This window comes from Haemaphysalis longicornis, unplaced genomic scaffold (genome assembly GCF_048455015.1).
Source record: "Haemaphysalis longicornis isolate Haplotype H1 unplaced genomic scaffold, Haemaphysalis longicornis Haplotype H1 scaffold_5, whole genome shotgun sequence".
NCBI classification, from domain to species: Eukaryota; Metazoa; Arthropoda; class Arachnida; order Ixodida; family Ixodidae; genus Haemaphysalis; species Haemaphysalis longicornis.
Genome location: NW_027526385.1, coordinates 17,325,018 through 17,347,106, shown reverse-complemented (window position 1 = coordinate 17,347,106; position 22,089 = coordinate 17,325,018). Strand labels below are relative to the sequence as shown.

Genomic DNA, 22,089 nt, shown 5'->3' with positions numbered 1-22,089 from the left:
ATTTCACCGCTCTAAGTGGCCGACAAACCTCGATGCGCGCTTGCGCTCCGCTGCAGTAGCGCGCGGCACAGGCCGGCCGCTCTCGCTCCGGCCGCTCGGGCGCTCCGATTGCTCGCAGCGCCCTCTACGCAGCGCTGTGCGTGCATCAGCGGCGCGGACACGCCTTCCCATTGAGAAAGCGCGCGGACGGCAGACTAGCACAATTTCTAGGGACCATAATACTCGGTTACAACTCAAGAACGGCACCACCTCATGTAGTGTATCACTCCGCCAAAGCGCCGGACCCGTGACGTCAGTGCGCGCGCGTTTTGAAAGGGGTTTGCTATGAATGTGTGATATCGTCTGCCTTGCCTCACGCAGTTTGTTTGTCGTCACTAGAGTCGTTTATAGGCATATTAAGTCCAAAAAATCGCGGGAACGGCTCACGCCATGTTCAAAATATTCCCAGTAACGCCCTACTTGCGCCGCGCGGAGATGCATCCGGCTACGGTGATAAGGCACAGCGGCAACTTCCGGTGCCGTTCTTTAAGTTTGAGTCACCGAGTATAGTCACAGCAAAGGCCAATCCTCTTTACGAACTGAAGGGAAGGAGTACTGTCCGGCCCCTGTGCGGACAGCCAGGTTGGGCTTGATCAAACACGTGGGTGATGCGGTGAGCTCCAGTGCTACCCTAAAATGTGGACCCCCCCGTCCCCCCATATCTCTCTGAACAAAAGCCGGAAGCAGGATCTTGCTTGTTTTAAAGCTAAGCTTTTGGTCCGAGTGACGGCGATGTCGTTACTCAAAATTCACTGTGCAAGGAAGCCAACTTTACATAAGGAGCGGGAAATTACGATGATGATGATCGTTACACAAAGAAAATATAGCTGCGGCAGCTGAGAAAGCCTTCGATATGCAAAGCAAAAGCTTGGCTTAGTCTCGTTGAGTCGTGGTTTCGCTTGGATAACCTTTTATTTAGCTGTATTGCCGACCACGTCTCAAAACCATTCGGTTCCGTGCAACGCTCGCAGAAGGAGACCAAGCGAACGCGGCGTTCATTCGTGGCGAACGTACCGTTTCTCTTCGCCGGGCGCGAGACGATTCACGTTGCCCGAGATGACCCAGCGCCGCGGTATGCACGGTAGGCTGCGGGGGTGGTCGGCTGCCTCGGCCGCAGCGGAGTCGGCGACCGCGGCTCTATTCGGCGCAGAACCACTGAAAACGCGCGTGGCCTTGTGCGCTGCGCCGACAGCGGGCGCGGCGAATCACGCGGTGCGCTTCGCGGGGTGTGTCGCCGGGGTTGTGTCTCCGGTCAAAAGGTCGTTTGCGCGTCCTCCACGAAATGGCTGGACGAAAGTAGTAATGATTTGCTTTTAAAACTCTTCCCGCTTTCGGAATCAAACCCGGGTCCCTGGCGTTGTAAAGCCAACGCCTATCCGATTGCGACATTCCGACACGGTCGAAGCAATTTGGATTTGAAGAGAGGTGCATATACGTGAAAAAAAAAAAAAAATGGTGCCTGTACGTGCAAACGCGAAGCTTTCTTCGTGCGAAATCAAATGGCGAAGGGTGGAATCCGTTGCGGTCAAAAGTCCGAACTGCGTGCGGGTCAATAAAAGCTGAATAAGTCGAAGTCGAAACTCAGACGACAACCTAGGAGTCCCCCATGAGAAAGCTTCACGTTGAAATTATCGTCGTCGTTAGAGTGAGGGGCGCACGATGTTAGTGAAGAACGGCACTCGAATTTCCTAGAAAAGGGTGCTGAAAAATAAGGACTAAAACGTGACAAAACACAACCGAGGCATTTCCCAGAACTTCTGACAGAATAAAAATAAGCGGAAGCCGAGCCTAATGACCCAAGCTTTAATGCAGATTGGGAGAAATGAATATTGATGACCCGGGTGCGCGCCTGTGAATTTAGGAGCACTACTTGAGATATCGAGAAGATGGAAAATTTTCCCGGTAACTTGTCTTAAAAGGCAATAAAAACTAGCAGTAAAATTAATAGTGGGATCCTGCAAGGCTTCTTTCTAGTGCGTGATAATGAGGGAGCCGAAAAGAAGTCAAATTGCAAGTCCTTCCCTGAATATTTACTTGCGGGTAGATTGCTGTTGAAATAATTTACGAGGACACCTAAGCACTCTTTGGGATATAGTCATTGCGACAGTATTAGTGCTTGATTGCCGAGCGTGTCTTCTCATCATCATCATGCTAATCCCCTTATCTTATTTTTCTTATTCTCTGGGTTACTGCGACTCCGCAAATATCCGCGCTCGCATCGCCAAAAAGACAGGGTATTTAGATGAAACGTACTTTGCTACTCCCCTAATCGCTACTTCTGCAATTACCATGCTCAAATGATTCACGTAGCTAGGTTCCAGTTCAGATGTCTCTAACATACGTTCCTTCGCCGTTCACTGTGTCCGCCTTCATTCGGCGACAGTCCCCGATATATATGGGGGTGTTTGGGGGATGGAAGGCATCTCGGGTTCTGAATCCTACCCATACCCGAATACCGCATTTTCTTTTCAACTTTCTACCTACCATTGTTTAAAATTATCTACCATTGTTTAAAAGAGCTTGCCTGGAACTATAAAAAAAAAACGTGAATACGAGCATTTTTAGCGGTGTTTTTATTATTAACATTCGGCCATTTCGTGTGTCGTCTGTTTGCGCAGGACGCCGTATTTTTCACCTACGGATTGTAATAAAAGATTTCCTATCGATGAAATCTGAACGGATGTCACTCGTCGCTGTCTCAGCACATGCGACGTACCCTGGTTTCGCCGAAGCCTTCCCCATCGCCTCTGTAATGAGAAGTGCATTCAGAAGTTAGGGGACGAAGCAAGGATGCGTGCAAAGCTAAATGACACTGCGTTGTTCCTGTTGCAGTGCTTGGAATTGGGGAAGCAGGTAAGAAAAGAAAAACTTTTGCGAAGAAAAAAAAAGCAGTCACAAAGAAAATGGGTAGAAAAAAAAAAAGGAAACGCGGTGCAAATAATAAGCGAAAAAGGAAGCGTTGCTCCCGTGATGACTCTCTCGTGATCGTCGGTGGTTCGTCTCGCCGAGTCGTGACCTCCCCTTCACTCCCCCCTCAATTTCATCCCCCGCCAGGGACACGTCCAGTGCTCGCTGAACGACGTCCGCGCACGCCACCGCCCGCGCCATCTACTTACTCGACATGCCATAAGGCCTGTATGTGTGTATATATATATATATATATATATATATATATATATATATATATATATATATATATATATATATATATATATATATATATATATATATATATATATATTAGCTCCGACCCCTTCAACGGCCCTCACCCTTTTCTAATTGGCCAACGTTGGGCTACGTCATCACAGCCCGGCTCGCCCCGTCCAATAACCTTGCCGGGGGTGGACGGCCCTGCGCATAAGCGAACAGGCCTTGTGGTCTCCGGGTGGTTGCCGACCACTTTGGGGCTTTTGTCGTGACGTGAGGGACACCCATGTCGTTTTTCGGCAGCCGAGACGATCGAGGCCTACAACGTTGTTTCCGCCGCGACCGTTTTTTTTTTTTTTTCGTCGTCCCTGTCTCGTAGCTCTGACCTGGCGTTTACTTTCACTTACGGTTTCCTTTTTTGTTGGCAGTGCATCGAGCAACGGTGCCGCTTTGCACGCAGTGCAAGTGTTTCGACCGAGGCGGTGCCCCCTGCGTTGTTATCGTGGTCCACTCGAGGGGCGAGCATCTCATTAGGCGCCGCATCTTTACCCACCGCGGCCGTTCATCACAAGGATGGGCGTTGGCGCTTGGCGGGGTGGAGGCGATAACGGCGTCGCACGCCCCCTTTGGTGGCGTTCGTAAGGAGATTGGTGCGTCGAGGATGTGTTCCTCGTGGCAAATTGAATAGACCGTAGGAGCGGCTCTTCCGCCCGTGTTGCAGTAGGGCCCTCAGCGCCCGTTCTGAAGGCCCTCAACTGTGGATGACACGCGCTAAGTGTTCTCTCTTGATGGCCGTACCTCGCGCCGCGAAAAGTGCTCACCGCGGTATAACAGGACGCGCGCACGCTAATATTAATGGCTCCCGTAAACGCGCTCGGCTACGCATGCGCAGTACAGCAAGCGAGATTCTTCTCGGGCTCGAGCAGTTCATCACTGTCGGCGGATCGGGCGTTATTAAGACGAAGATGTTCCCGGGCTGCTTCGTATGCAACGCCTACCGTAGTTTCCTTTCTACTGCGTGTAGCGTGTGCCGCAGGGAAGCCTAACGCTGTGATGTGGTTCGCCGCTGGAGTGGCATGAATATTGAAACCGAGAGCCGAGCTCTGCGAACGTCGCGGGGTGTAATAAATCCTGGGCGGAGAAGTGGCAGAAAGGACCTTCTTCTGAGCTCCTTTTTGTTTTCCTCCCTCGTTTCTCCGTCGCCGTGAGAAATTTATAGAAACTTTCGGCCGAGACAGCAACAAAGAGACGATGACGTATATGCGTGAAATATGGGCTGTCCGACGGCACCGAGAACGTGGGCACAGTGCGACTATGCGTTCCTTTGCAGTGTCGTCGCGCTTCCGAGCGGTCTTCTTTTGGATAAAAATTCGGATTGCGTTTCTGTGTGGAGTGGCGCAGGGTTGACGTTATCGCCGTTCACGAAAAGGGTGGATGGGAAAAGAGAAAAAAATCGGAATCGTTTGTTGGATGTCGTCGGGCTAAATAAAACATTGTACGTTTAGAAACTAGAAAGCTGTAGCTACCGTTGTGAGTTGCTAGCTATGTCGTAGTGAAGAGCTCTGTTATTTTTTCTATAATCGCATTGCGAGTGTCAAGCTTATAATTCGCGTATTGATTGCATTAAAAAAAATATCATAGAACTGCGAAAGTTTGTCGACATCCACGTTACTATACATACTCCGGAATAGTTCTGAGCACGTGGTTCTGAGTTTCGTGGATTCAAATTACGATTACTCCCGCAGTTAGTTTTTAAGAACAGAACGTCGCCTGTACAATTTTCAGCCGTCTGCACCCCACTTAATTCTTTCTTTTTCTTTTTTCCCCCTGCTATTGCATGCGCAGCGTTTCCCCACTGCATGCGTGGTTCACCCGGTTAACATTCGGTTTTGTTCCCGTATTTCGTTTGGGTTTAGATTCAAAATCCTGGTTGGTGTCTCAGTCTCCGTGCGCTCTCCAGATCTCCCCCTCGCCGGGATTGCAGGACGTACGAAATCCGCACCCTTCGTTCTTTTCTCATCACGCATGTAAGCATTGACATTCAATTTCATTCGTCTGTCAGCGCTGAGACCACCTGCGTGTGCAGAAATCTAGGGTGGAATAACCAAAGACGTGCTGCTATTCAGTCCCGTTTCTTGGTGGCTCTTCTGCACAACGTCGCATAAGTCCGACGACCGCGTATCTGTGTGTTTATCTTTCCTTTACACCCTGCAGATTTCTTTGCAGCGTCCCCTTCGCATTCGTATTGATTCAATGGATGGAAATGTGTAGTTAAATTATTTTCCTGGTTTCTGTATCCCGCCGAAAATATGCTCACAAATTTCTTGAGACGTCGCATCTGGGGCGCTGTTTTCTTTTAAGGAAATACTTCGCGCGATCCCAACCAGGGGAACGTCGGAGTGGGCGTGTGTGTGAATATCGGGACTTCGCTCTGATATTTGAGGAATGTTCGCTTTCAGAGGAGTTCCTATATTTTTTTTTTCTGCGTTCTTTCTTCCTTTTCAAAACTAGTTACAATTTCTCTAGGATTTCCGAGTTTCGATTACAGGAGCCTTTGGCTAAGGTGTTGCGCTGCTGAGCACAAGGTCGCGGGTTCGATTCCCGGCCGCGGCGGCCGCTTTTCTGATGGAGGCGAAAAGCAAAAACTCACGTGTGTACGATATTTCGGCGCACGTTAAAGATCCCCAGGTGGTCAAAATTAATCCGGAGCCCTCCACTACGGCGCGCCTCATCGCCTGCGTTGCGTCGGCGTGTTAAACCCTACAATCAATCAATCAACGATTACAGGAGCCTCACTATTTTGATAAAGTTTTGTTTATGGGCTGGCACCAAGCCAGTAAGAGCACTGCACGGAAATTTTTTTGTTGTGCTTTGGTCACGGTTCCCATAACGGTACGGAACGCGCGTCTCCTTGAACACCTAGTCTCAAACAAGATTCTAAGGCGGTAGTCCTTGGGCTTCTTAAAACTGAAAAATCTGGTCTGTGTGTATGTACCTCGATTCGGCCACCCGGCCAAAAGATAAAATTATTCTAAAACAAGAAGTTTATTTAGGCAAAACCTCTCCAAACCGCTAAGTCTGGTAGCATGCTTCATACTTGTGTGAAAACTGTGGTTGATTTCTCTATCGTAGGAGTAAGTAAAACAAGAAAGTGAAATGTGCAGCGAAATCTGCAGCTGAGCATGATTTGCGGGTCGGTGGCTGTCTTGTAGGTGTGCTTGGCGAGCGACGTCCTGCTGGTGAATCGCTTCGGCAAAGGTGTACTGGTGTCATTTCCGGGACGAATATGACGTCAGCGAAATCTTGGGGTATCCCGGCATAAAACACTCTCGTGTTAAAATATAAAACCCGAAAACGAACCCTAAGTTTAACGTACTCTTTAGTACTAAAGATTGCTTCCCCGCAACAAGACCGTGTGTGCAGGGGTGCACCCTTTACAGGCCGCTTGCTTCGTTGTACTGGCGTAACTTCCGTGACGGATATGGCGTCAGCGTAATCTTGGTGTATCCGAGAATAAAACACTTTCGTGTTAAAATAAAACATTAGGCATATGGTAAGCAGTGCAAAACTGGTACTGGCAATGTTCTTACAATCGGAAGTAAGTGTGTTCTTGATATTTGCGGTAGCGGATCAAAAATTCACAGCATATCCACGGGGTGAATGATGATGAGTGGGCGAAGCTCCTGAGGGGAAATCATCGGTAAAACCGTGACTCTTCAGTGAAAGTTCGCCCACTACATCTGTGTCCGAACGTAACGTCTAGAAAGTCTCGCTTAAACCGCGCGTCGGCACCTTGGGGCTGAGCTCGCCTGATGCGTTTTGCAGACGCCTCACGAGCTCTCACTGCATCGGGGTCTGCCTGTCGATACGCGCGCTTTCTCGCCGCTTCCCGTTCTCTGACGTTTTGGAGATCCTCTGACTCCGAGCGCGCGCCAACAGCGAACGGATTTTATTACAACGCTCCCCGCCATCTAGTAAACAATCCAAGAACTAAACTAGAGGTAGCCACGCCATCTAGTAAACAATCCAAGCGCATCTTTTCATCATATACAAGTACCGCCATCTAGTAAACAATCCAAGAACTAAACTAGAGGTAGCCACGCCATCTAGTAAACAATCCAAGAACTAAACTATTGGTGGCTACATACATACGTCGAGGATGGACAGACCCACGCCTTAAGGAGCTTCGCCCTTAAAAGTACGTGCTGAAAACAATATTTTGGCCCCAAAATACAAAAAGCTCGGGCGAGGCAGGACTTTGTGGCAGTGTTCCTAGTTCAACAAGAGTGACAAAGGTTCCAGTAGATGGCGCGTGAACGGTGGAGCGCGGGAAAATTGAATTGACTTGAGTACCTCGTTTGAATCCATCGTGTTTATCCTGGGAGGATCGAAAGGGAAGGGAAGAGAGTGAGAGGTGGGCGGGGGGAGAGGTTGAGAGGGAGGTACGTAGAAGGGGCTGCAAAAGTCTATCGTCTTTCGTCGACATTTGCCGCGAAGTGAACAGATACGTTCCGAATTGTTTTGCGAGGCGTTCGACGTGCGTCTTTACTGTTGTGCTGTTGTTGCGGTCACATTTTCTTGGTTAATCTTTTGCCTTGTATGTTTATGTATACACAGAATGGCGGGTTGTGTGCCATCTGAAATGAGTTCTACACTGTGGACACATAATATACGTGTACCGTTAAATGTTGCTACCCATTGCGACCGCATTGCGGCTGTCGAGCTGTTTTACGGCCAACCAGCCTCCCCAGCGATCGATTAAGAATGGCGGACATTTTCTCTACCTTCGTCTAATCCCGGTATGTTTTAGACGGGCTTGCAGTCGCTGAAGCATCGTTTAATGTGACCCAGTCGGGTCTTCACCAGCTATTTTCGGTCTGTCAGTACCAAGGAGGTGGTGTGAAACTTGTCAGTACTCGTGTGTTTTTGTTAAGAGGAGTCTCGTTTCGAGTTTTCAGGGCTACCCGCATTTCTTACTTTTTTTTTTGCTCCCGATTGAGCCGTTTCGTCGAGAACGTGGATTCTTTTTAGCTTATATTGAGCAGCGGTTGGGAGCGCTGCCAGCTGACGGCGCCTTGGCCGCCGAATTATTTTGTCGGCCGTAATCTCATCTGAGCTCTCGTTCAGGGCGACGGTTTCGTAGTTACCTCGTCACCTTTTTTGGCTATTTTATTTGGCTTAGGGCAGACAGCGGCGCGGATTTACTTAGAAATTCGCGGATTTGTGTGTTTTTGTTCTTGCTTCCTTTCTTTGCATACGCCGCGACCGGAGGCTGTGTACTGAAAGGCTCAGCGAGCCGGGAGATTCGGGTTATTTTTTCACACACAAAAAATGAGCGCTAGAAAAAAATATTGTAGTAAAATTGGGGCTGAAGCTTTATATGCGATGCGGGAAATATTAAAATTTACTCTGCCTCAGAGTGCTCTGATTCATTCTGAGTGCTTGCGCTTACGCCGCTTGAAAGCGATGTCGCATTCAAAAATGCTCGGGCAAAACTTTCGCGCCGCTTTTTTTTTTTTTTTGTATCGCTGTTAATCGAAATGCACATTTATAGCAATCGAAGCTATAGGATAGCGCGCTTTTCGGCACCCGAAACTCTATCCCTCTTTTGTTTCACCGCACGAACCGGAAATCCCGAAACTCGTACGTTCAGGCTCATCCTTTTTGCCTTTTACGCTCTTCCGATCTTCCGATTCCGATTTCCCTTGCCTTTGGGGGCAAGCTCGTAACGTAACCCGAAAATTCCATTTTTGATTGCGGTAGAAGCACAGTTGGGCGCGGAGGGGACCACGAAATCATATTTCGCGCCTTTTCTCAGCATTGGCTGCGCATGAAACGTGGCCTCCGCGCGAGAACGACTACGTGTGCGAAGAAAGACGCAGTCGAAATGTGTAGAGGGAAGTTTCCGAGAGTTATCGGGACAATGTTATTTGTGTTGCGAGCCGGGCATGTACCACGGCAGTATGTGTTCGCCCCGGGACACAAAGTGGTGTACCCCTCAATATGCGCGCAGAAGGCCCATTCGTGCGCGCACAAAAGAAACTCTCGTACCGCCGCCTCGTGTTCCTGTCTTTTCCCGTCTTGTTAGAAGCGAATGCAAATTCCTCGGGCGCATTTTTACATCTCTCGTTCGTTCTCGAGCCCCCTCACGCAGCTAGTTCCTCGGCTTCAGCGGCTGCCTTTTGAGAAAAGTTCCCGCTATTGTCAGTTTACTTGTTTAAGTTCGCTTGCTCTTAGCGGCGTTCTATGTCTTGGGGAGGATTTCTTTGCCGTCCAAGAGGAATTCGTTCCCTCTATGGCGTCTTCCCGAGCTCGCGAAGCGGCGCTGCTCCCATTCGAGTGACTTATCAAATTAGAGCTGTCGTGGTTCCTTTTGTCCTCTCCGACGGGCGAGCCAGCGAAACGTGTAAAACTTCTTTAGAATGAGGAAGCGCCCCCGTCGCGGCATTCTTCGACCGTCCGCCCCGTGCCCTGGAATACTGGGGAAAATTGAGTTAATGTGTCGGCGTGCGCACAAAAGCAGTGCGGTCTGGAGGGCTTTTTCTTCGCGAAGCTTCCCTAAGAAGAGTGATAAACGCAAGGATGTTTTGTGTTCAGACAAAAGGCCTAATTTGCATGCTAACATTTCAGGTACGTGAGTGCGCGCGCGCCGTTTTTTTTTTTTTTTTTTTACGCGACGGCGGCGGTACAGCCGAGCCGAGTTTTCTTTAAGCGTTGAGCCAGAGTACAATGTCCGGGCGTAAGTAATGAGACTCGTAGATGGCCTGTCTAACTCGAAGTCGGTCGGTAGCGGCGGGTAATTTGAATGGCTCACGATGAAAATTACAATGAGTAACAGCAAACCCTAGGTCGACGCCAGGTTCGCGTCGCGGTGCGTAAAAACGGTCGTTTTGCAGGCATCAATAAAGTTAGGACCTAACCTAACCATGAGTTCAGTTTTCTATTTCTCGGTTTTTGGGGTTTTCAGAGCGGAGCTGTTGTAATTGGCTACAGTGAGTGACGCGTAACGGGTTAGCAATTCCAAGAAAATGCCGAGCGCTTGGGAGCGCGTGTCTCGCGGCGACCGCCGAGCGTCCCTGGCTCGCGCAGTGGCTTTACTTGAAATCCTCCAGAAGCGCCCCGCGTTGCGCAGCAAGCAACAACGCCACAGCTGGTGTAGCACCTGATCCACGGAACCTCGACGCGGCTCCGGAAACGCCGCGCCGCAGCTGTCGTAAGTCGCTACCGCGCATGTAATGCTTTCCGTGAGGAAGACGACGATATCGATGCATATGACGATGACACTAGTACTAGCACAGTGCAAAGCAACGACGGAACATGCAGATGAGCAATTTCAAGCTTGCGGGAGGATGTGTCCTTCAGTGCTCACGTAGGGGGACATCCTGAAACGTCGCTGTGGTTGAAGCCTTGCGCGACCGAGGAAAAGCTGCGGCACGTTCTTTGGCCCCTTCACCCTGCCATCGACTTTGAACCGACGTGAAGGACGATAGGCGACATTTCTGCGGAACTAGTGAATGCCCGCCACCGGTTGTGGGGGGAGGAGGAAATCGAAGGGCCCTTGTCTCGTCGCCAGCCACTGGAGCGGCGTCGGCAGGCTTCCTAGCCTAAACAGCCTCTCAAAGTGCCGGTCGCTAGACGGCGCTGTCGCTGGGAATGTTTCTCTTTTGGAAGGAAGAGAGCACAGTACAAAAATTTAGCGATAGCATTGGAAATAGAGATCGCGTAACGCATCGTGGCACGCAACGTGTCGGCATGGTAATAAATGTAATAAAGGCATGGTAACAACGCAAAACGGCACGGATAAAACGGGGAGGCACCGCCCCTGTCCACTGCTACCATGCGCTGCCTGCGGGATGAGTGCGTGGCGACGCGGCGTTTCAGCCTGGCGCCTGCAGCGTGGCTTTTGTGCCAAGTTTCGGGGTCTGATATAAGGCGCACGATGCACGGGAAAAAAAAAAAAAATTATCGTCCCTTGTGGATTTTGGCTGAACTGGAGATACAAACTCCAGAAATACATGCCGTTGCTACTCCAGACACATGCCAGTGGCTCCTGACGCGTGCACACGCTGGATGATCTGGAGGACGATCCTCCAGGACCACCTGGGGGCAACACCCACGTGTGAACACCACGCGCATGACCATGCTCGTTTTTTAAAGCGAAAGATTTCTCAGTGGGACCGGTGCCGTTCTGTCAAAAAACTAATGCATCGCCCCACAGGCCGGTTTTTGTCCCGCCGAAAAGCTCTCGATAAGATCTCCGCATGGCACAGCGCGCGTTCGTCAAACCGGGCTTCCGTTGTGTCCAACCAGTTACTTGAAAAGCGCGAGAAAGGAACCGTTCTTGACAAGGCAATACACGCTTGGATCACGAAGAAAGAGTACGATAGTATGTATACCTTTATCTCGTAAACCACGTACTATCGGTGTGCATTCAGATCGTTCGTGGGTGCGTTTACTTATTAGTGCGCGAAAAATCGTTGCATATGGGTTCGTTCTTCTTTTGCAATTTTGGTCTTTTTTAAGGTTTGGCGATCGATCGATCGATTGGACGGAGATTCAACGAAGGTTGGGCTCACTTGCGCGCGTCTATAAACTTTCTTTAGGAAACGATGGTAATTTTAATGCCCGTTTTAGGGCTACCCCATTGGGACATACCGCATGAAATCCGTTAGATCATAGTAATTGCACAGCTGGGCGTCAACAGGTGTCGACACCTCGCGCTGATTTTGTTCTTTTCCTCTCTGGCTTGCGTAATTCAGCGAAAGTTTTACTTGTCTTTACTGTACGTTGCGTGTGGGGCCCGGGCGGAGGAAAACACTGCGCAGTCATTTTTTAGTGCAGTAGGGGAGAGGTAGAAAACTGCATATCGCAGAAACTCCTGCGTAAGAGGCGAAAAGATAGGTGCAGGATAGACACTTTCAAATCAGATTAAACCTAGGTTGATAAATAATTCCGGATAGCTTAAATCAAATCTACACACCGCCGGCCCACAGAAGAAATTGCGTCGACTTGGCACTTTTGTCACCGCTCTGTGCTGACGTTGCGTAAAACCGGGAGCACTCTGGAGCGGGAGATTTTTTTTTTAGGGGGGGGGGGGGGGGTGGAAGTTGCGTTTGGGGAATTAAGCCGGATGAATTCGATTCAGATTGCTCGGGACGTGCGGTATTTATCGCACTTTGATGAGTGTGTTTCGAATTCCCGGTTCTGAAGTTTTGCCAGTTGCTTCGAAATTTTCGTGACTCGGGGAGTATCGGGTTGTTCTCAATTCTTTTTTTAAAAGACGATAGTCTTTCTTAGGCTATTTAAACGCGAAAATTGGGGTCTGTCTGTATGCATGCATGCTTGTGTGTATGTATGTATGTATGTATGTATGTATGTATGTATGTATGTATGTATGTATGTATGTATGTATGTATGTATGTATGTCCCTCGACCAAGCCGCCCGGCCACAAGGCCAAACAATTCTTGAGCGAGACGTTCATGTAGTATTTCCCAAATTATAAATCCGGTAGCTACTTCGTATTTGTCAACAGTCTTCAACAAAAATAAAATATGAGGCAAATTTACTCGAAACGTAAATGCATGACTGATACTTACAGTGTTGCTTTAATTAGAAATAGACGTGGGCGTAATTGTCGCGATAGCAAAAAAGGAAGCGCCCAAAAAGTATACTGTGAGCTCAAAAGACAAAAAAGGCTCGCGCTACACACTCAAGAATGTAACTGGAGTGACAAGCACAACAGTCCCACAAGATTTGAAGAGATGGTGCGCCAGCAGTGTGAACGCGGGAAAATTGATTTGAATTCAGAAAACATCCCTCGCTTTTATAATTGGAAGACCGGTACAAGAGGGGGATGGCTTGAGAAGTAGGCGGACGAGAGAGGGGAGCCAGTTCCGTGGGCAGATACGGCAGAGGACTATCGTCTTTAGGCGACATTTGCAGTGGAACAAGCAGGTACGCGCGGCCACTTTTCTTGTTTGGCGGGGAAGGGGGGGGGGGGGGTCTTGGAACGACCTCGTGTCGCAGAAAACCATGTTTGCGGTTCTTAGTTTTATGGCGTTCGGTTTTCACGTGCGTACCTGAATTGTCTGTGTTCCTGAACCAACTTTGTAACCTTGATCGTGGTGGCGACTTGGCGAATGCGGTGACACGTTGCCACAGTATTTCTCACCCGTACTTGGTCACTTTCCCCCCTAGAGGGCAAATGAGAGGGTTTAGGAATGCGTGTGCCGATGTCATTGCATAACAGCCGCTTCGTTTGGTATGACCGGGAACTTCCCTAACGTGCTCTCTCTCTCTCTTTCTCCTTCTCTCGCAGGTGAGTTTCCCTTTATGGACGTCGCCCTGCTCTCTGTCGGGGTGGAACGTGAGTTTTGGACGAGACAACTTTTAACGACTTCGTTCGCCTTTTAGGGCCGGACCGCGGTGCCCCCGCGTACCGGACGCATGAACCGGCCGGTGCATTATCCTAATTGCGTCCGTGCAGCGAAGTTTCACCGTCGCGTATTTTAGTTTTGCTTCGCGCAGCCGTATGGTTATGCTTGGTGTTTCTCTGCCCGAAAGTGATCCGGCAACGTTACTCCCTCCAGTTGCTGGGTAGGTTTGTGCAAACCAGAACGCAATTTCCTGAATACAAAAAAAAAGAAAGAAAAAGAAAAAATATCATGCGCGTGTTTGGTTGGCGCCTTGCGAGCATTTATGGACTGTTGCACGTCGTTGTGTTGTGTTCGGTCTGCGTGTATGCTTTCAGTCATTTCAACGTTTAACATGAGGGCGCACTTTTGGCTGTTCGGCTCGACGATTTGATGCAGAGAAAAAAAAAAAAAACACCCAAATAATGTTCGGGCGGGATCGAATCGAAACATTCGAGAGGTCCGAGAACTGAGTGGTGGGTTCATGCACACACACATAAAACATATATATATAGTGCACACGCACATGCAGGGTAGGCTCTACGTTGTGAACTTCGTTGTGACGAAGTTCATGGTCAAGGCGAGCGACACTTGCGCTCTCTTGCAACATGAACAGCGAAAAAAAAATTTAAGCTGTTCCACTGAACGTGAAAGCTGTCGGAAGTGCAGGTCAGTGACTAGCCATAATGGGCTGTAGCGCCGTTATCCGCTCACTGCTACCACTCAATGCAATTCAAATTTCCCTCCTTCGCAGTGCTCGCGCGCCCCCTGCCCGAAACAGCGCCAGCGGGAGTGCTGTTCTTTTAAAGCAAAGCTTTACTACTTTCGTCCACCGATTTCGTGGAGGATGCCCAAATGACCTTTTGACCGCAGACACACCCCCGGCGACACACCCCTCGAAGCGCATCGCGTGATTTGCCGGGCCCGCTGTTGGCGCCAGCGGGCGCCGACAGCGGTCGCCACCGCCGCTGCGACCGAGGCAGCCAACCGCGCCCGCAGCCTCCCATGCAAGCGCGCTGGGTCGTTTCGGGCAACGTGGATCATCTCGCGCCCGGCGAAGAGGAACGCTGCCTTCGCCATGAATGAACGCCGCGTTCGCCTGGCCTCCTTCTGCGAGTGTTGCGCGGAACCGAACGGCTTTGAGACGTGGTCGGCAATACAGCTAAATCAAAGATTTAACCAAGCGAAACCACGACTCGACCAGACTAAGACCAGCTTTTGCTTTGCATATCCAATGTTAGGTGAGCTAAGCCGCAGCCGTTTTTTGTGCTTGCTTATCCTCCCGCACGTGCCGGCGTTGCACCGCCACTCTTTTTCGCTTACTGTCGTAAAAACCAACCCAACGAGCGTTCCTAACTCAATGAACGCGGGTGCTGTCGGTTAATTGCGTATATTCAAATGAACGTGCAGTTATTTTTCCTTGCGCCAAACTCCGGGTAGATGTATGACAAGCGCCAGCGGTTCACGAGTTTCGAACGGTTATGGATATTTAAACACCACTTGGTTTTCGAAGCCTGTGCTGGTCCCGCCAAACGACGGAACGCCGCGCTCAACATGGGTCCGTTATCTCGCGGCGCCTCCCGAGGCCGGCAGTCTTTTGACATGGAGCGTTAAAGCGAGCTACGACGACAAGGCGAGCTCCTAAACTGCTTTGCACTTTAAAAAAGAAAGAAAGAAAGAAAGCCCTCCTCCTAGGCGAATTTTTAAGTACGAACAACGTTTCATTGTTCTTTCGGATTCGTCTCATCGTTAGTTTACTATGCGGTTGCGTGCGTGCACGCGCGCATTCGCGTATGTGTGTGCAAAGATAAAGGGGTTGCAACGAATGAAGCGGTTCCTTCAGTACCGCAATTTTTTCGTGCAGGTGCTACGATGTGAGCGGACCAACGTAAACTTCGCGGCGAGAGTATGGCGTCAGTAGCTTGTTTTGCGTATCGCCGTGCACTGGTGAACAGTACTGGCCGTGGAATAAGAGGGAAATGGGGGACTGAATTGCCCATACGGATCCTTTCCTCGGAAATTGTGCAGGCGGCGCCCTTTTATCAGGAACAAATCCACGAAGGAATCGATTCCCGCTGTGTCACGTATCGCTGTAGGAGTTGGGTCGCATGCCGTCCCAAACGGTGCGAGCCGATCCGCCCCTGCGATGGCGGTCACGTCCGCGCAGGGTCCCTTTGTCTACTTCGGGCTGCAGCCATTTAGCGATCGTATGGAGCGAGGTGATTCGGGCACGGACAGGTTGCTGCGTGGAAAGATCGAGTCGACAGAAAACTCAATTTTGGAGAGAAACAAAGTACGCCGTATGGTGGTGGTAATGTTCCAGGGCTGGAATCGCGATTTAAAATGACACGCAAAAAAAAAAAAAATCACACTAGGAACGCCGTGTTGCTTCCCGACAGGAGGTTGTGAAAGTGGTGTGGGTGCAGGGAGCAACAGACACTTGTAACGATGTCAGTGTAACCTCATCAGACCTACCATTGGCATCGACGCCCAAATTAGTGCGGTGGTACTATGCAGCTAGTTGTGTTGCATCCAATGGCGGAGTCGCACAGAGTAGGCAAATCGCCTGCTACGCGAACTAACTGTACTAACTCAACCGTTGGTTGGGCTTTCGTGATGGCGGCGTTGCTCGCTAACGAGAGTAGGTTTCCGCACTGCATCGGGTTAAATCACAGATGGAAGCGCAGGCGTGCGGTGTTGTCCTAAAAGGCCGTAATGAACGTCGGTTCGAGCATGTTATCTGCCTCAATCAACTGGGCTTTACATCGTGCTCGCATCTTATTTTGTAAATAAATAAGCGTGACCCATCACGTCGTTAGCTCCGCTCCTTTTCGACAGCTAATTCAGCTCGCCTCCATTTGTAGCACCGGAATTGCGGTCTCCTGCTTGCCAGCATCCCCCTATGTTTTTTAAAACAGCGTTTTAACGCGAAATATTCGCCACGGGCGGATCACTTGATTCTGCGCCGTTCCCAACCGTTGTCTCGTAGCAGCCTCGGAAACGGCTCCGAGGGTCTCAGTTTGGCCACCAAACTGAGCGCGATGGAGGGAGGGAGGAAGGTGTAAGTGAAGACGAATCTGTCGCACACGTTGCCAAAATGTTCCCACCGAAGAGGCCGCTTACTCAGACTGAGTTCGAAGAGCGGAAATCATATGTAAGCATACCGAGGGTGCCGCACAGGGACAAACGCAGAATGTCGTAAGCGAACGAACAGCTGCCCCAAAACGCAAGAATGGGACGCCGTTGTGGAGCGCAGCGTCCAGGGGCTCGGCGAGCTGCAGGGGCCGACCGGCTTCGTCCGCCGCTCCGAGAAGCAATTTATTTGAGACGGAGAACCGGTCCCGGTACGGTAACCGGCACGCCTGTGTATGCGCACTACCGGTTTTTCCGCCTCCGCAATCGCAGTAGCGCCGGTCGCCTACCGGGTACTGTACTGGGACCGGTTCTCCGCTCTACTAGGGGCCGTGCTATATTCTAGGGGCCGTGCTATAACTGTCTAGTTCTAGCTTACCGTGTGTCCCGTGCGTACCGGGATCCGACATGGCATGTCCGCATTCGTTCCGCTGAGGGGTAGCCCGCCTCGCCGTTCCGGCTCGCGCATGCGCAGTCGTGTCCCGGTACACACAATACACACGGTACGCACTGTACGCCAACCAACTTAGTACCTAGCGCAGCGCCTGCAGCAGGCCGTGCTCCTTGACCGTCTACCTGATCTATGATTTATAGTGTCATTATATAGCGCCAACCCAAGACTACTTCGCGTTACTTTCCACTGAGCTCCAGTCAAGGCTGTCTTTAATTTTTATTTCGGCCTCTTTCGGAAGGCTAGCGCCGCTTTAATCTCCATATCGCTCCCGCTCGCACGTTTAGGACTTATCGCTCACTACTCAAGATGGGAGCAACCGGAGACGACTATTCGCATAAACTTCTTTCTTTTTTGTCGTTTTTTTAGGGTTCTATATAACGCAGAATTAGAAGAAAAAAAATTGTGGAGCACCGTATCGAGTTCAGACAAGTACCTGCTTCAAATTTCGGATAGCGAAGCCGATCAGCCTGTAATATAGTAAACGGAGCCGTCGTAAGGAAAAGTTGTTGAAGGGTTGTTGCCGCCTTCTCAAAATCGGGATTATATCCATTCTGTGGCCCGCTTTTTCTTAGTACTTTTAGTCTTTTTGCATTTGCAACGCCTCAATACCGGTATAGGTATTTTTGTTCGCCTGATATATTTTAATCTACGAAAGGCTGTCCCAATATTTTTCCTATGGGGCCTCGTCTCGTTGGACTAGTAATTGGAAGCGCACACAGAATGACGCACTTTTCGTTCTTTAGCTCCGTTTTTTTTTTTTTTGTTACCGCGGGTGGGCAATTTTTTCTCATGTTTCTGCTTTACGGCGGCTCACAAACTGCCTCTCGGGCGATATTGTGCTCGGTTGTTACGCCAGGCTCTCAGGCAACGTTATCTTGCCCTTCCGTAGTGGTGTCAATATCCTCATAACGTTCTCCTGTGCTCCATTCTAAAGGAAATATTTCAGAAAGCCACTGGTGAAAAAAATAAATAACACTCACAAGTTCGACGGCGCCGGTTCTTCAATATTCTGAGGCACTTCGTTATTTTACGCGCTTTTTTTGTTTGCAATGGGGATTGCTTTAAAAAAAATCTCATCGTGTGCTTCTTCTCAACCGTTTTTGTTGTTTTCCACGAAGAGCCGGATGGTTTTCCATCGAAGCAGTTTACTTTGCTGTGTTCTTTTTTTCTGGCGTGGATCATGCTCGCACGAAAACTTTGGAAACCGGAAACGTCCGACCGTGACCGAGCATCGGTCTGTCTTCGTCCGTACTTTGAAAACAGCCCCCCAACCCCGTATGTGTTGCGCGGTAACCACACGCGCGCACACAGACTCTTAAGAAATTACATTTTCCCCCTGTATTTTATAAAACCGAGGCTGATTTTTATCTCACTTCTTCGCGTCCGTGACCGAGGGTTGTATCGGCTTACCTCAGGCGGTTCTTACACGCGCGGGCCAATCTCGTTCGCCCTTTTACACTGGTTCCTTTATCTATTTCTGGGGTTGTTGTGATGTTTTTTTTTTTCTTCTGCGTATCATTCTTGTTTTCGCATCCGCTGGGACCATTCGCGATGGTCTCGTTCGTCAAATTGGAATCCTGGCCGGGCTACAAAATTTTCGCAGATTGGCGCTCGGGCTTCTTATGCTGCGTAGTGATATCAGGCAAGAAGTACCTGGGAAGAAATACAAAAGTTTTACGTGTGGAAGTAGGAATAAAGGGTTGACCAGCTTCTGCCGAGAGGGGTCTGTGGCTGATCGCGAGTGGAAAGTGAACTTTTGTGCGATGCTGCGCCTCCAGTAAAACAAATAGTGAAACAGAAACGAGCGGCAGAGGTACCGGAAAGGTTTATCAGAATTGGGGACGTCGATGGAAAATAAAATAAACCAAATTAGTGCGCTCGTCTGATTATAAAGTTGAAATTGCGGCCTTAAAATACGCTAGAACGAGAGTAAAGTCGATCGTTCCTCTCATTAGCTGGATCTCAAAATTACGCCTAATGAATGACGAGACAAAAAGAAAAGGGGGGGGGGGGGAGAGGTCGGCCCGAACGGTGCAGCGTTTGCATAATTTCGTTTGCCACTTCCGTTGATGAAATACAGCCTTGCTTGCTGACTCAGCGCTTCGAAAAATATTGTTTTAAGTATTTCGTATCGACCCTAATGCAAAAGTTCAGAGCACAAACTGTTGCTTTTGCTTTCTTTCTCCGAAGCACACGGAACGTGCACCCGCTTTAATCGGAGCAAATTTAATTACTCTGATTGGCGCCGCTAACACCCATCGGACGATTCTCCTCCGACCCAACGTCGGAATTAGATGAAAGGACGGAGGTTTAAAGCTCGCTGTGGAATACTTGCCTTAATTTCCAAGGCTAGTAATGCTAGATTCTTACGTGCGTGCAGAAGTGAGCGCGAGCGCTGTGCGAATTCCGCTGCATGCACGATATATATTCCCATTGAAACAGCAGTTTATGAAAATGGTATGCGTCGCGTGTTTGGTTTCGCTGGCAAAAAATCTCAATGACAGCAGCTTTGAATGAAAAATACAAAGCCCTTCTACTACTAATTGCGAAGATGGAAGATTAGCGAAGCTGTACTGGTGGATAAGTATATTGAGGTGTGTATGATGACCTGCTGTACTGATCTAAAAGGACACATACACGTACCTTGCGTAGAACTACTTGTTAATTGATGTTCATGTAATTTATTTCGGCATAGTTTTGATAAAACAAGTTACAGCCGTTTTCTGTAACCATACTTCCTCCGTAGACGGCCATGTGCTGACTGTTTGCTAGATGCTTTGCCGGCGCAATGTCTTTTGAGCGTCAGCATGTGTTGTAAGTACGTATGTAGGAATTATTTTAATCGCAAGTGTCGTTACAGATGTCGGGTATTCACTTTTCGATCATTCTGCCATGTGGATATGCGTCGTACGCGACTAATCTCTTCTTTAAACTTATCAGGCGACGGTCACGAGTAGCTCTCCATGTCTATCGCGCACATACGTGAGCTGGCGTAGTTTGCTAAAAGATCATGTTAGTGTCGAGGTCAGGGATGTGTCATTAATGATAATAACCGAAAACTGTGGTTGATTCCTATGTCATAGGAATCGGTAAAACACGAAAGTGAAATGTGCAGTGAAATGTGCAGCTGAGTGTGATTTGCGGGTCGGCGGCAGTCTTGTGGGTGTGCTCGGCGAGCGACGTCCTGCTGGCGGGTCGTTTCCGCAAAGGCGTACTGGCGTAATTGGCGTGACGGTAATGAAATCTTGATGTATCCCAGCGTAAAACACTTTCGCATTAAAATATAAAACCCGAAGAGTAACGGACTAAAGGTTGCTTCCCCGCAATAAGACCGTGTGTGCTGGGGTACACCCTTTACAGGCCGCTTGCTTCATTGCACTGGCGTCGTTTCCGTGAGGGATATTACGTAAGTGAAATCTTCGTGATTCCCGGAATAAAACACTTTCGTGTAAAAAAAAAAATTCCGCGTTCGTGGACTAACATACTAAAGTTCATTCCAACCCATCTTCGTACGAAGCGGAAATCCGCGACGCTTTAATATGGTAGGGAAATATGGTCCTCGGAAGCATGAACGTCGATCGATGGGGTTCCCTGCTCTCGCGCGCGACGCCCCAATGACGACATTCCCATTCGGCGCTCATTCGAGGCCGGACAGATAGGGGCGGCGGTACTCGGCGCAAACTACTCCCGACGACATTTCGATTCCGCGCGCATCTGCCCTCGCCTTCGTCTCAAAAGGGACGGCGGGAGTCTCCTCTGGAGAACTTTGCGCAAGACGCCACGCTCATGTTAAACGCTGAACTAGGCACCGCGCCTCTCTGACGAGATAAGGCGAGTGCGCCGCCGCCAAGTGTCTCCATCCCAAGGAACTGTGCGAGTCGTGGACGCGTTGGCCGGCGTGACCGGCGTGTAGAGGAAGGGCTGGCCTATTTATGACGGCACCGAGAGGCGTCGGAGATTGGGGGGGAGAAGAGTGCATTGGCTGGGACGGGGCGGATATTACATTATTTTCTCGACGGAAGCGGGAGCGTCGCGATAAGAGAGGGCAACGAGGGAGGGTAGAGGAGGGGAAGGCAGGGACCTTATAAAAAAAAGGGGGGGGGGAAGAATCGACGTCCCCAATAACAATTCTGCGGAGACCGGCGTTGGGGTAGTGGTGTCTTTACTTAATACACGTTCGGGTTTCTTGGGTTACGTATTTTTTACTATTTACTTTTAGCCGGTGCCGAATTGAAGAAGGTCTGGATAGAGGGAGGGGAGCTGGCGTTGTGGGAAGAAACGAACCGAGAAAAAACTGGAAGGAATAAGAGAGGGGACAGCGGGGTGTTGCGCTCTAAGGTGGGGGGTGTGCGTTGCTTCAGCAATGTTGTGTACTGCATCCTTCACTCTCGAGGTTGTTTTGTGAGGTAGGGGCGCTAAAAAGGAGGCCAGCGGAAGCGGGTAATTGAAGCGGAAGAAGCGGGATAAACCGTGACCGCCGTATACGGAGAGGAAAGACGGGACAATGGATCTTTACCGCTAGGAGCTGGTGGAGAAGTGAGGCGGCTGTTTAGGTATTCCTTTCACGTTTCCTTTGTATCATACGGGCTGTTGGCTGCCTGCTTTCCCACCGCTGGACGTCGCCGAAGGAGGGGAGAGAGGGGGTGAAAAAGGAAGGCTGAGTGCTCTACATAAAACCAAAAAAACAAAAGAACGATGAAGATGATTCTAGCAGAATTCTGAGCGTGGAAAGAAATCTTACGGTTTGTTGTATGTTCTGAGTGGAGCCAGTGTACACGAAGTGGGCGGAAATTGTAAGAGAAATTGCAAAAGAAACGAGAATTACAAAAATATGCGTGTTTCTGTTTTTGTAATAGCTCGTTGCCGCGCTGGGCTTTGTGGCGTGAGTGGTGTTTTTTTATTTG

General features: G+C 49.6%; 1 protein-coding gene across 1 annotated transcript in view; it reads left to right on the top strand.

The window, feature by feature from the left end:
- Positions 1 to 22,089, top strand: part of LOC144139006 (uncharacterized) — a 221,424-nt gene that overhangs the window by 57,728 nt on the left and 141,607 nt on the right. Inside the window, exon 3 of the mRNA XM_077671508.1 lies at positions 13,506 to 13,553. Coding sequence (XP_077527634.1) covers positions 13,506 to 13,553 — 48 coding nt within the window. The remainder of the gene's footprint in view (positions 1 to 13,505; positions 13,554 to 22,089) is intronic.